We start from the raw sequence: 15,431 nt of genomic DNA, 5'->3' as shown, positions 1-15,431 counted from the left end.
GCGATAACTTGGAAACAACGCATTTTTGTACCTATATTTATATTAACTTTTTTTCTTGTTTTTGGTTCCTTATTTATTTCCCGAGCGATTGACCTCGACTTACAAAACACCCTGTATAATACACGTTTTATAATACACGTTCTAAATACGGTTCCTTAGTATATAAAAACATCAGTGATTGCGCATGCCTGAACCTTATACTGCACATGCGCGAGAAATGTACGGTCGTGGTCAGAAAGGTTGCAACAGTTACGAAGTTAGGAACACGATTCTAGAAACAGACTGAGAACCGCTACTTTTGCTCATGTGCAATGATTAGATGTAAATCTGTTTAATGTGCATATACGCGATGTAGTATAAATTAAAATGACAAATATAAAAGCTCATTACATTGCGTAAATGCAAATAATTGTAAGTAAACAAATAATTTTCTCAATATAGTTAAATAAATTTTTACGTTTCTTGTAAAATTTACTTTATTATTAATGAAACATTAAACTTTATTTATTAATTTAACGAAAAAGAATAATAAAAAAATATAATAACATAAAAAAATATTTAAGAAATATTATAACATATATAACTAATAGCAATGGAATTTAATTGAAAAATATAATTATAAGTGCAACAGATGGCTTTTATTGCACAAACTCTTTCATACAACATTTAATTCCACTCTTATCCGTATTAAACACTTTTCCGTCCAAAAAATAACATTCCACTCATTCATTTTATACTACATGTTTAAATGCGAAAGCCATCCGCTGCTAATTAATTATAATGTGTCGTTAACAACTCTCTTTCTGCTGATTTATGATAGAATATTCCATTTTCTTGCCGTTGCCGACATATGGTGCGCGCCGAACAATTTAGTTTCAAGTATAGCTTTTACTTGTAATATATAAACTTTTTGCTAAGCAAGAAGAATATTTGAAATATCAAACTAGCTTAAGAATTAAGTTTAAAAACTCCTTTTTTATATCAATCAAAAGATAAAAAATCGAAATTTCTTTTACAATTGTATTTTCTTCTGCATCTGTTGTGCATTTTGCTTCAAAATTTTATATACAGTTGTTTTCTAAAAAAATTGCAGATTATTTAATCAACAAAAATTCTTTTTATTAAAAAATCTTTTTAACTAAATAGAAAATAAAAAAATAATAACAAATAAAAATTTAATTAATATGTTTTAATATAACATAAACAATTTTTTTTTCTTACTTAAACATAAAAAAATTTAATTACTATTATTAATGAAGAACTTACATTTACATTACACAGCTCATTGTCAGATATTTCGGTCATATCGAAGTCCGAATTACTATAAGCAATAACATTCTCATCGTTTTTTAAGAACACAGTTGAGAAAAAACAAAAAAGAAAAAAAGACATTATATAAAATAACATATTGATTTATTATATTGTAATAAAAATAACAAATTAATTTATTAATATTATAATAAATAATAAAAAAATGCCAGCACCCACTTCTCAAGAAGTACGAGGGGAAATTATTGCATATAACGATACGGGCTACAATATGAGCAAAATATCTGAGATGTGTAATGTAAATGTAAGTTCTTCAATAATAATAGAAATTAAATTTTTTTATGGTTAAGTAAGAAAAAAAAATTGTTTATATTATAATAAAAAATATTAATTTTATTTTTATTTGTTATTATTTTTTTATTTTCTGTTTAAATAAAAAAATTTTTTAATAAAAAGAGTTTCTGTTGATTAAATAATCTGCAATTTTTTCAGAGAACGACTGTATATAGAATTTTAAAGCAAAAAGAAATTTATGGGCACGTAAATCCGAGACCAATACCCGGTTGGCCTAAATGCACAACAGATGCAGAGGAGAATTTAATAGTAGAAGAAATTCGTCTAAATAATTTTCAATCATCAAGTCAAGTATGTATTAATAATAACATTAATAAGGAATTATTTAAATATATTACAATTTCGATTTTTTATCTTTTCATGGATATAAAAAAAAAGTTTTTAAACTTAATTCTTAAGCTAGTTTAATACTTCAAATATTCTTTTTGCTTAGCAAAAAGTTATTAATTTTTATATATTACAGGTAAAAGCTACATTTGCATTAAATTGTTCTGCGCGCACTATTCGTCGGCGATGGCAGGAAAATGGGATATTCCATCATATACCGGCGCAGAAAGAAATGTTATTGGCACATCATAAGGAGCAGCGGATGGCTTTTGCACTCGAACATTTAGTATGAAATGATGAGTGGAACGTCACAATTTTTTCGGACAAAAAAGTATTTAGTACGGATGAGAGTGGAAGAGTGACGTTGTGGAGAACGAGAGGAGAAAGGTACGTCGAGAAAAATATTCGTTTTCGGCAACGATGTGGGCGCATTACATTAGGATTTTGGGGATGTATGACTTCGCTGGGTCCTGGTCCGTTAGTGCAGACGACACCACACATGAACAGCGAAGAATACATCCGCATATTATCGAATGTAATGATGCCATTCGTTGCAGAAACATTTCCCGACGTACCTTTTGTGAATTTCGTTCAAGACAACTCAGGAGTGCATCGAGCGAGAGTTGTCCAGGAGTGGCTGGCTACACAACCCAACATTAAGACGTTGAACTGGCCAGCCAAATCTCCGGATATGAATGTAATTGAAAACCTTTGGGGCATTATGGTGCAAGAATGGAACCCTCAGGTCCCGCGAAATCGCGAATTATTAGCTCAACATATAATAACTCAATGGGAGAATCTGCGCGCAAGACATGAGTTTGTAACGATGCCCCCGGGAAAAGCATCGTTCCCGGAGAAGAACCACCGGAGGCCGAGACGACCATCCTCTCGGACAGGAAGGGGAGCGCGGGGGCTCCCGAAGAAACCGATCATCGGCGCGAGTATGTGAATTGTACAAGTACCGCGTAACGCGCAAAGTCCCGCGGAACGGACTTACACGAGCGGCCCCGAGCTCGTCCGAACGAGCGCGACGCGCACGGTACCGCGGAATACCGCGGCCGGCGCCACGTACCAGGATACCCCCGGACGTCGCCTTTTCCAGATAAAAAGGCGAATTCGGAAAAGTCGCGCACCGTTCTCGTTCCGTTCGCCTCACAGCGAACATCCGAACCGACCGACTCCTGGAGCAAGCAGAACAACGAGGTGGAGCAAACTCCGCCTCGGTCAGGCACTCCTGACGCTTGCACTGCATAGGAATCTTCCTAACAGCCAAACGCAATTCTAGACTCGTAAGACCGGCTCGTGGGGTGAAGCGCACTTCGCCTCCTTCGAGTGATCTCGATCTCGGATCTACAGTCGGTTTGCCAAGGCGAAATATCCTTTCGCACCGTTGCACAAACCCGGGGTGGAGAGCTCTCCGACTCGGCCGAGTACTCTCGGCTACTGCAACACCGAACAGGTGCTCCGTCCTCCATGATATCCGAAAACCGCATTCGCGTTGCGATATACAAATTAGTTCGACCACCGCGTCCCGCGTCGCGTGCATCGATCAGGCCCCGCCCAGGCCCGCGACACTGGGGAATATTCGCGCCGCTAGCCCCGCGATCCGTTAGGGCGTTGTCTAGGCGGTTGCCGAAAACTTGTAACGGCCCGCCCGTCATAGATCCGCGTATCGATCACCGCCGTACCGATCCGGCGCATACACGCGTCAATTACCGCGTTACCGTAAGCGTTCTATTATATTCGTGTTCTGTCCGGCGACGTCTCAACCACGCGTTCGTCACATTTGGCTTTATTGTAAATTGTTTTCATTAATTGAATAAACCATCAATTAATCGTTAAAACCACGTCTCGTGTATTTTCGGACCTATCTATTCTCTCGCGAATCCTGTTCGCCCGGCGAGCACATCCGGGCACTCCGGCCGGCCCGATATTCGCGGCCAAGAATTACGGTCGTTTCAAGTTGTTTCAAAATTTGGTTGCATCTATGCCCCGAAGGTTGAATGCAGTGATAAAAGCAAATGGAAGTGCTACGAGATACTAATTATTTTGCATGATGTTTGAATGTGATGAAGGACAACTCTCGGAATGACTGGTTAATTATTTGAATGATAGGAAATTAAATGTTGTATAAATGTTGTATGAAAGGGTTTACACAATAAAAGCCATCCGCTGCACTTATTACAGTTATATTTTTATTATTGTTAATTTTTAGTTTTTTACGTTTAGTTTTCGTTTTCGTTTATTTTTCATGTTAATTTAAATTTTTCTTTATGATGTGCTTTTTTAATTATAAATATATTATTTTTATAAAAATGTTATGTTAAAAAAATGTTTAAAAAAAAGTTAATAAAGTTAAATGTTAAATGTTAATGTTAAAAGTTAATAAAGTTAAATGTTTATTTTATAATTAAATGTATTTTACATATTTAAAAAAAAACGTAAAAATTTATTTAAATAAAAATATAATTATTTATTTGCTTATAATTATTTGGATTTATATAATTTTATTAATATTGTTACGCCGGGAACGGGTCGGTGAACGTCTCCGCGTTCGCGTCTCTTTCACTCACTCACTCAAACTCGCGGCGCCTGAGCTCCGCGAAAGAAAGAAGACGGGTTTAGAAAAAGGAACGGTAAAGGTTTAATCGGACTTAACCAAATACAGGGACATCCGCACCGAATTGAGTCACGGGCAGAACCGTCATTTCTTAACCAATAAATAATCTTCGTTCCCCTAGCAACGGGGAACCGAAACCTCGGAGCGAGCCGGAGCGGCTTCATGCTGCTCCGTATACCGGGCGTAACACTGCCTGCTGGAGAAACCCAAGGACTTTGCGACTCTTCAATTACCCCACGGTTTTTCATATCTTCAATAATTCCATCAACCTCATCCCTCATTCGAAAAGAAATCCGACGAGGAACCTGTCTAATCGGAAGAGCGTCCGCTACATCAATCTTATGTTTCACTAATTCGCAATTCCCTGCCACTATTTCCTCCGAAAATGTTCCCTGGAATTCTCTAAAGAATAAAGAAACTACATTCTTCTGCTTATCATTTAATTCTTTTAAGCTTTCTTCAAAAAGCTTCCGAGGAAAAGAAGAATTCACCCCGGAAGTCTGTTTGATTCTGGCCACCCTCAAAGAATTCCGACAAGAACTAAAAGCTTCATCAAAAATTTTGGAAAAACCAACCTTCCTTAGAAAATCCGCCCCGAGAAGGCAATCATCCGAAATCTCCGCTACAAACATGTTCATTTCAAGAGCAAACTTCCCTATCTCTATAGAAACTTTAGCTTCTCCTCTAATAGAAACATCTTCCCCTGTAGGATATCGAAATCTTAGCCCCTCTCTAAGCGATTGTAAACCTAAATTCCCCTTTCCGAAAAACCTAGAACTCAAAATAGTAATATCAGAGCTCGTGTCAACCCTGAAATTACATTTCCTACCATTAATCTTTCCTGCGAAACAAAAATCACGTGAAGAATAGCCGATTCTTCTGGAAAATAACTTTCTCGGGGCCCCCTTTACTTTAGCCGACCCCCCGAAGAGGTCGACTATTCCGAGTTTTCCTTACGGGTAGGGCACTGATTCTGGAAGTGTCCTGGCTTCCCACAAAGCCAACACTCTCCCCGAGCCCCTCCCCCCCCTTCGTCTCCCGAGAAAACTTATTCCCTTTATACTTCCTAGGATTCACCGAACTTTCCCCCTTTCCTTCATTTTCCCTAACGTCCCCCCTGGACTTTTCCGAACGAAAAGAATTAAAATTTCTAAAAGAACTCGCGCGCCCCTGAAAACCTGACGCTCTCCTATCGAAAGATTCCCCGAAAATCGTCTTGATTATTTTCGATCTCTCGATCGCCTTTTTAAGTGAAGAGATCCCTTCTAATTGCAGCGTTCTCCTAACCCTACCATCTAACAACGCAGAAATAAACTGTGCACAAGCGATCTTGTCCCGTACTTCATAGGGACATTCAGGATAAGCTAACTGAGATAACCGCTCTAATTCCGTCCCAAAAGAACCAAAATCCTCCCCTTCCTTCTGTCTCCGATTTGTAAAAAAAGAATAATAATTTTGAGAAGACCGCGGTTCCCCGAAACACAACTCGAGCTTTGCTCTAAGCTCCGCGTAGCCCATGCCCTCGGAATCCTGAAAAGTACAGAGAACCGAACGCGCTCTGCCCCGAAGGCAAGAAACAAGGGCAACAGTTCTCGCCTCCTGTCCCCACTGCTTTGCCCGAGCGATCAAATCAAATTGGGAGAAAAACTCCCGCAATGGAACGGAACCGTCATACGTATCTAATTTTAAATTCAACCCAGACACGGAACGCGCGTCACCCTCAACCGGAGGGACATCCGGAACGAAACTCGCGCCCCCCTCCGCCGGAAGAACACCGGAGACGCGCGAAAAATTATTGGAGGGACTTAGCTGCAGGATTCGGCTCTGCATCCTTGTGATCGCATCATCACGCAGACGAATCTCGGCCCGCAGACTCTCCTCCCACTGCTCCTGCTCGACCCGCAGCTCACGCATCTCCTGACGGAGCGACTCAAACGCCACCGCCTCAGACGAAGCAGGATCCTCCTGACGGGATCGCCTCCTCTTCGCCGCATGCGTAGCCATCCCGGACGAGCCCCCAAAATGTTACGCCGGGAACGGGTCGGTGAACGTCTCCGCGTTCGCGTCTCTTTCACTCACTCACTCACACTCGCGGCGCCTGAGTTCCGCGAAAGAAAGAAGACGGGTTTAGAAAAAGGAACGGTAAAGGTTTAATCGGACTTAACCAAATACAGGGACATCCGCACCGAATTGAGTCACGGGCAGAACTGTCATTTCTTAACCAATAAATAATCTTCGTTCCCTTAGCAACGGGGAACCGAAACCTCGGAGCGAGCCGGCAGCTTCATGCTGCTCCGTATACCGGGCGTAACAATATATTAGGCAACGCGATGCGTCTTTACATTTAATATTTTAATTTATACTACACCGTATATATGCTCATTAAACAGCTTCATATCGTATTCATTGCGCATAAGTAAAAGTAGCGGTTCGCATTCTGCTTCCTTATGTGCGTTCTTAAAATTATAAAAATCGGAAGGTGTTGCAACCTTTCTGACCACGACCGTACATATTTTCTGGCAACATTTAAAGGAACTAGTTAGCGATCTAGCCTATAATAAAGAAGTCTGTGACCACGACCGTACATAAAAAAGCATGCCTTCAGGTTGAAATATTATTCAAGGAAAAATGCGACGTCTTAGCTGAAGCGAGACATGTCGCATCTGAGAATAGCTTTAGTTGTGAGAATGTTAGACATTTACTCTGACTATAGATGTATCATCGGAGTACAGTGATGACACAAGGTAGAGTACACGGACGACCAGAGATAGCGTTCGGAGGTACGCTAGTCTCTCCGGTCTCAGGCGACGGCGGCATACGTGCGCTAGCGCGTCACGCTTCACACAATGAAGCGCGCACGTGTGCCGTGAAGCGCCGAGAAGATCGAGAGAACGGAGGAAAATGTAGTGGAGCGCAATTTGATGCTCCATCCTTTAGAGAAACGCGCGATGGAGAGAAAACGCTATAGGTTAGGCACGGGATCAAAGCGGTATACAATATCGCTCTCGCTCGCACGCGTTTGTTTAGATGCGAGCGTTAAGGACAGACATATATGCTGCTCGAACGCTGGCGTTTCGTCTGTTCTTTCCGCATACACCACGTACTGTCTGTTCTTTCCGTATACACCGCGAACAATAATATATCCACGTGCACCGCGCGCCGACGTAGCGTTTAAATGTAATGAAGTAAAAGTCATTTAGTAATGACATATTTTGAAAGAAAATATATTATCTATTTACTTAAACTGAAATTAAAATTAAAATAATTTTAAAATGTTTAACATAAAATTTATTTTGTTGCATTTTATTTTTGTATTTAATGTATTAAGATTTAAGATTGAATTTAAAATATTAATTTTATTAATTAAACATATTTTTTTTTCAGGAATAATATTCTAAAAATTTGTTATCTCGGCGCTTCGCGGCACACGTGCGCGCACGCCGCCGTCGGCGCAGACCGGAGAGACTAGCGTACCGCCGAACGCTATCTCTGGTGGTTCGTGTACACTGTCGTAAAGTATTCTTACAGATTATTAATACATTATTCGAGCGCTGACTAATTAAATGGTCTAACAATTCATACAAAAGTCTTGGACGATTCCTGAGATCGGTAGCTCATACTTATAAGTCTCGCCGACGCCATTAACCTAATAATATTAGATTTAAGATAGAATTACTGTACATAGCACCAATTTACTTTTTAACAGAGAAATTAAATAAAGATATCTAATAAGCATTAAGCCGATCGAACAAAAATAAATCCAAAATTAATATAAAATATAACGTGTTGTAACCCGACCCTGGCAACAGCAAGGCCACGCACGCGAAGGCCGGGTTAACAACCAGCGTCGATCGGATCACCCGATCGCGGAATCCGCTGACCGATCGACGCCTTGCACTTTTCGCCTAGGCAATGACCGAACGCGGTCACTGTCCTACGCGCCCGGAATCCGCGAACTGTTGCTTTTCCGCCTTGGCAACAGTCGCGTATAAAACCCGCGGCCACCGAATGTCCGCGGGTCATTCTGATAACCGAAACGACGGGGTAACGCTGCCCGAAGCCGAGGAACATAACAAAAGGGAAATAAAAAGTCTTCAGAGTAAAAAGCAAGTGTATTATTTATTACGCGCCCCTCGTGGAATAACAAGAAGTTCCGGGAGGACGGACCCCTTGCACCGTCCGGGTGCAACAAACGCAATACCCTAAGATTAATGAATTGACGCGTATTAACATAAATGCCTCATTTGGGCTTGCATCCTCTTGATAATTTGCACGCAATCAACTAAAATATATTTTATACAATGATGTATTGACAATAGACCGCTAATTAATATGAGAATATACATGGTTATGCTTTATGGAACGGTTTCAGTTTATCTACCGAGAGAATTGTATTAAACGTTTTACCAGACAGTTCGAGGCTTGGCACATCCGTTATAACATAACGCTCATTGTTTAACACTTTAGCAATTATATATGGACCTTTGTACTGTGATTTTAACTTCCGTGATTGTCCCGGACGATTTTGGGTATCGCGAACTAATACTAATTGCTGTTCCTTATATTGAGTTGGCTTCCGATGCGTCTCATCGTAATATAACTTATTATAATTACGAATTTTCTCCGTAGCTTGAACCGCAGAGTCTCGAGCCGTTTTTCGTTCTACTTTAATTTGGTTGTCGATACCGGCCAATCTATCGACTAATACTTTAATATTATGATCGCCGTGCCCGCGTTGATCATATCCTAACAGCAATTTACTTGGCGTATTATCTAATGACGCGTGCCGCGTATTATTAATTACATATTGCACTCGCGGTACGTTCTCGTGCCAAGAATGTTCGTCAGTCGCCGCTTTGGTAAGAGAGGTTTTAATAAACCTATTTACACGTTCTACGAGGCCATTCGCCCAGAGCGAAGCGACTGCCACCATTCGATGCTTAATTCGCGAGGATTCCACGAAGTTTACAAATTCTTTTGCCGTGAAAGCGGTGCCGCAATCCGTAACAAGATTTTCGGGTGAACCAAAAATGCCGAATAATAAGTTTAATTTTTCAATTGTTTCTTTCGCGGTAGTTGACCGCACAGGCATTAACCATGTATACCTCGTGAATGAATCAATCGCTACTAACAGGTGACGGAATCCACCTGATTTTGGAAGAGGTCCGAAGTGATCAAGATGCAAAGTCTTAAACGGCTCGCTTGGGTTTTTAACTATGTGCAATTCTTCTTCCTTCGCATGGGAGGAGACATTGGCTAATAAGCAAGTTATACAATTGTCAATGTATTTCTTAATTTGTCTTCTAAGCGAAGGAAACCAATAAGTTTCTTTGATCCCGCTTATTGTTTTATCTACCCCGCAATGGGCCATGTCATCATGATAGACCTTGCAGACTTGATTTATCATTGCTTCCGGTACGTAAAACCGCGCTCGGTTCTCTCCCTTCTTATAAACTAAGCCTTCGATCAATATATATTTATCGCTTTCCTTATTTTCTAAATTATTAACTAACTCTTTAATAATCGGATCCTGTAGCTGGCGGAATATTAATTCGGTTTCTAACGGTAAGTTTTCCACCAACTCTACTTGTCGGCTAAGCGCGTCCACGTGGGACATTTGTTTCCCCGGTCGGTGCGTTAAACGAAATCGGTAATTCTGCAACTCGAGCGTCCAACGCGCTATTCTCGAGGGTTAAGGTTGGCCTTGGTTACCGCGTGCACCAGCGCGTTGCAATCGGTAACCACGGTGAATTTCAGTCCGTACAAATAAATGTGAAATCTTTTCACCGCTTTTACAATTGCCAACATTTCCAGCTCGAAGCTGTGATACCGGCTTTCAGCATGATTCGTAGCTTGACTAAAATACGCTACCGGAGCCCATTTTTTACTTAATTGTTTTTGCAACAAAACTGCCGCTATCCCCTGAGCACTGGCGTCCGTATGTAGTTGCGTCTCTAACTCTGGATTGTATATTCGTAACACCGGATATGACTTTAGTTCAATTTTCAATTTTTCAAATAATTTGGCACATTCATTGTTAAATTCAAACTCATGCCCCTTTTTAAGCAAGTTATACAACGGCTTGGCCTTGATCGCAAAATTACTAATAAATTTTCGAAAATAGCTGGCCAACCCCAAGAAACGTTGAACCTCGTGTACAGAATTCGGTGTCGGAAACCGGTCTATCGCCTCGGTGTAATGAGGACTTAGCGTCAAGCCTTCTTTATTAATTATATACCCTAAGTATTGCACTTCTTTTTTCAAGAATTGGCATTTTTTATAATTCAATTCTAAACGATGCTGCTTTAATAATATTAAGGCTTCCTTTAAAGTCGCCAAGTTCTCATCCACTGTTTCGGACGCAATCATTATATCGTCGATATATACAATAGCTTTATCATTTCGGATTAGTGGTTGTAATATTTGTACAAGTCTTTTTTAGAATTCCGCAGGGCTCTCAGAGAATCCAAAGGGAAGACGTTTATATTCGTATTGCCCATCGGGCGTCGCAAAAGAAAGGAATTTCGTATCGCTTGGATGTACTCTAATTTGATGGAATCCGTCCTTCATGTCGAGGACGGTGAAAACGCTTTTGTTTCCTAAAGTAGATAAACAGTCCTCGACAAGAGGAAACGGAAATTTCTGTTTGGCCACTCTGTTGTTGAGTGGTTTTAGGTCGACATAAAGTCGCGTGGTACCGTTACGTTTCTGTACGGGCACGATCCGCGCACAATAGGGCGAATTACTTACTTGTATGATATCTCGCGCTAACAAATCATCAATAATTTTTCTAATTTCAATACGTATATGGGCAAATTTGCGCGGAGAGTACGCGTACACGGATGAATCCTTTAAATTAATTCTGACGTTATAATCGTCCTTTATTTCCGGTATATTCGCTTCATTAATTTTAATTATTAATTCCTTTAATTTTTCAGATACTTCAGGACCGAAGTCCGTCCGGCATTCTTCCAGGTAAGTTTCAACAACAGATCCGACCTCGCATACGTCGAATCGTGGCCACAATAAAGTTTCTCCTTCGCTATCCCATGTTTTCGGTTTATAAGTGGCTGTTATGCCGTGTTTATCTAGAAAGTCGCGTCCTATAACTACATCACAACGCATTTTCTTACATTCCAGCACGAATAAACTTACTTTGAAACTTTTTTCTGGCCACTGTTCGAAAGATATTTCAGTCTGTACTTTTCCGCATGGTTTGATCACCGAGTCGTCAATCGCAAAGAATCTACGATCTACCATCGATTTTTCTACTACAGTAAGTCTTTTTTCCCAAGCTTTATTTTTAATGAATGAAACAGGGCTTCCCGTATCTATAAGCGCAAAGAGATCGTCGTTTCTCCCTTTTATTTTAATTGTTTTAACAGGACAGGCGGTGGTATTTAAATTTAAATTATTACTATCTATAGCCGCCACGACTGGCTTTTCTTCTTCCTCTGATGCTGGTGAGATGTCTTCTACCGCTGCGACGCTGGCTGGACGCTTCAATTCCCGGACGCCTTCATTCCGCTGCAGCGACGGACAGTCTGTCCTCCGATGTCCTGGCGCTTTACAGTGGAAGCATCTCAGCTGATTTCCTTGTACCGGCGACTGCTGCTTGTCCGCTCTCCCGTCGGACTTGGCCCGTTCTGTCCGGCCGTTACTCGACCGCGCGCTCAATTCCTTGGAATGAAACGAACGAGAATTAGTATTTGAATATCTCTTTGGATACTCACTCGCGGCCGCGGTTATTTTCCTCATTTCCTCCAAAAACTTCTCGACTGTTTCTGCTCTTATTGTTGAGGCTGTTGCTCGGAGGGACGCTTTGCCTATACTCGCGACTAACAAGTTTATCGTATCACACACTGGCAAGTTCAAGCGTCTAATAAGCGAGAGTTTGTTAATGGCATACACTTGAAAAGTTTCCTTAGAATATAGCCATCTTCTCGCCTCTATTTTCAGCATTTGCTGCGTGAACGGAATTTTGTTTTCGAAAACGCGCACTAACGCTTCTTTAAGAGCAAGCCACGAGCGAAGCACTGGTCCCATCTGGAAATCATACCAGATCTTCGCTTCCTTCGTGAATTGGCTGGAGGCCGCCAACAGAATCGCCCCCGGCGTTACTCGGTGTATTTCCGCGATCTGGTCTACTCTCTCAACCCACGATCTTACATTTTCATCTTCAGATCCTCCAAACTGAGGAATCTGTTGAGCTATAACTCGGACTAGATTAACTGGCGTAAACGCGTCCCCGGTAAGAGAATGATTAACTTCGCTTACGTTTTCAGCTGGCACCGGGCTAATCAGCGGTTCCTCCGCTGCGTCTGCTCCTTGGGCTGCAACGGGTGCTGCTTGTTGCATCATCTGTCGGAACTGGTCCAGGAGTTGCTGGTTCTGCCTCTGCATTCGCTCCAAGAAGAGGCTGAACGGATCTGGAGCAGGAATCCTCCTGGTTGTTCTCCCGGCCGGTGCCGACTTGGTTGATCCTGCTGCTGCCTCTTCATCATCCTCGGAGTGATCGATCCCGCTGGGGCCCTCGCCTGCTTCCCGGTTCGCCTGGTACGCCACGATCTTGTCCACGATGGCTTCTTTATTGCCCGTTACAATTAATTCATTCTTCTTAGCCTCTTTTTTTAGCTGCTCCACCGTCATTGCCTGCAGGCGTGTTCGCTCCGAAGCCTCGTCGAAGTCTGCCATCATGCACGTGCTTCTTGCCGGTAAGCCTATTTAATTGAGACTTTCTGCCGATTGGCCTCCTCTTTGAGGGCCTGACTTTTTTATCCCACTTCTGAGATTTCTGTGGAATTCTTCTGGAGTCCAAGCTAGGTAGAAATAAAGAGTCTAGAATTCTGGTGCTTTCCGATCTTTATTTTGGCCTTCTCCGATGCTACCGCTTCAAGCTTCTCTAACCGACTCCCCGACCCAACGGTCTTTTCTGCAGGCGCTCTTACAATTCCGAACGAGCTGCCCTCGCACGGGAACTAGCTGAACAACCTGACAGGGTTACCAATGTTTTAAAGTTAATAGGAACTGCCAACCTAAACTTGGTGACGGATAGGCACTTGAATATAAATCGTCTACAGGAGTTAGCGGTCTAGCCTATAATATCAGAGAGAAGCCTGAGAGCGGCCACCGGCGTCGATAGACGCAACTGTCCTGATGCGCCCTCTGAGAAAGTGGACGTCAACTAAGTAGACAACGTCCACTTTTTGAAGAAGTGTGCATGCACTCAATATGTCTATATAATTATATAGTCGTTGCGTCTTTCTCAATTCAGAATTAAAGATGCTCGAGCATTTTTTTAAATTTTTATTCGCATTTTGCTTGTTCTCATTATTGTTCCAATATGTGTTCAATAAATATATATATATTACACTACATATACTTGGTTCTTGTTGTTATAAATTTATTTCTATTTCTGTGTCTTTTCCCTTTTCCTGCTTTTTCTTATCCTTTCTTGTCCTCGTTTCTTTTTTATAGTTTTATGTCGACAATAATTTTATTAAGTAAATTAATCAGTCTCACACATTAAGTATAAAACAATATATATCAAGCGGAATAGAATAAGAAACGAACAAGCCTCAAACCTTCCAGAGAGGAAATTCTTTTTTTATAATTAATAAGAAATGAGATATCAAAACAAAAAGCAAAATATTAAGAAATAATCTATTTCTCCTGATATCAAAAGTCATAAAATTAGTAAACTCACCTGAAAGATAAACCGATTTCTAAACGAACTTATCAAGAATTTTGAAAGGATACGAATTAAGCAACTTAAGCAACAACTAAGACGACTGGGAAGCAGAATTATTACACCGAAAACCAGACGTAACAATATATATGATATCTTTAAAACATTTCAAAATTGTTTCGAAAATATTCATAAAATAATAATAAAATAAATGTATCAAAACTAACAAATTATAGAACGCAGTTATGAAATGTTTCAATAGTTAATATTTATAAAACGTATATGTCATAAACATACAAAGAGAATGTGTCATTTGAAACCTAATATACGAAACAATTTGAAACGTTACATTGTTTCATGTTTAGTGGGTTATCGTTAGCATATAATGTATCTGCTGTGTAAGAACGAATAGTAATTAAATAAGTCCCTTTGTTAATCATGCTCTGTTTAACGCCTAAGCATTACGAATAAAAGCAATCGAGAGTCAGTCGCACTCCTAGCTTATATGAAACCAAACGAAAAGATTCAGCCTCTCTATTCTTTTTCAATAAAGTTAATTATATTTCATACAATTTTAAAATGTATAAAAATGTGATATTACTTGAAAAATGTGTTTAAGAGGATTAATATCAGTTTTAAGTTATTATTTTACAAAACTTAATTGTTTTCAACAAAAAGGAAAATATATGGTACGTAAATAAAATACACGTCAAAGTATAATACATTTCAAAGAAGCTTGTCGCGAATTACTTTTAAACGACAATATTGTTAAGATTACTCAGTTTGTAACGTGAATTTTTTAACTTGTTTTACTTTTAACTATTTTTAACTAATTTGACATTTATTATTATTTATTAGCAATAAACAAACATTATGTCGAATCAGTATCATAAAGATTCGTATTATGATAAGTGCGCATACAACCAGTGCAAGAATGGAAAATTTTTGCATGGAAAACGATTATTTAGATTTCCACTACCGGGTACAAGATGTGATATGTGGATACAAAATGCAGGTATGTCTCTGTTTAATATTAAGTTAATAACACAAAAATTTACAATTTTACAGCTTATACATAAACGTAAAATTATATGTATAAAATCGTACGATTATACGATATGATTTATACATAAACGTTTCGATACTAAATTAATGTTCTTATTAAAATTTTTT

At 40.0% G+C, this 15,431-nt stretch overlaps 1 protein-coding gene across 1 annotated transcript; it reads right to left on the bottom strand.

Annotated features, from left to right (window-relative positions):
- Positions 1–10,088: 10,088 nt before the first annotated feature.
- On the bottom strand, positions 10,089–13,264 carry LOC139101302 (uncharacterized). The gene has a single exon (XM_070654336.1). The coding sequence runs from the start codon at positions 13,262–13,264 to the stop codon at positions 11,009–11,011; it is 2,256 nt and encodes a 751-aa protein (XP_070510437.1). The 3' UTR covers positions 10,089–11,008.
- Positions 13,265–15,431: the final 2,167 nt, after the last annotated feature.

This window comes from Cardiocondyla obscurior, linkage group LG03, assembly GCF_019399895.1.
Source record: "Cardiocondyla obscurior isolate alpha-2009 linkage group LG03, Cobs3.1, whole genome shotgun sequence".
Classification (NCBI taxonomy): domain Eukaryota; kingdom Metazoa; phylum Arthropoda; class Insecta; order Hymenoptera; family Formicidae; genus Cardiocondyla; species Cardiocondyla obscurior.
This window is presented reverse-complemented; position numbering and strand designations above follow the sequence as displayed.

Coding starts and splice junctions, on each gene's coding strand:
- LOC139101302 (XM_070654336.1), bottom strand. CDS start 13,264: ATGGCAGACTTCGACGAGGCTTCGGAGCGAACACGCCTGCAGGCAATG.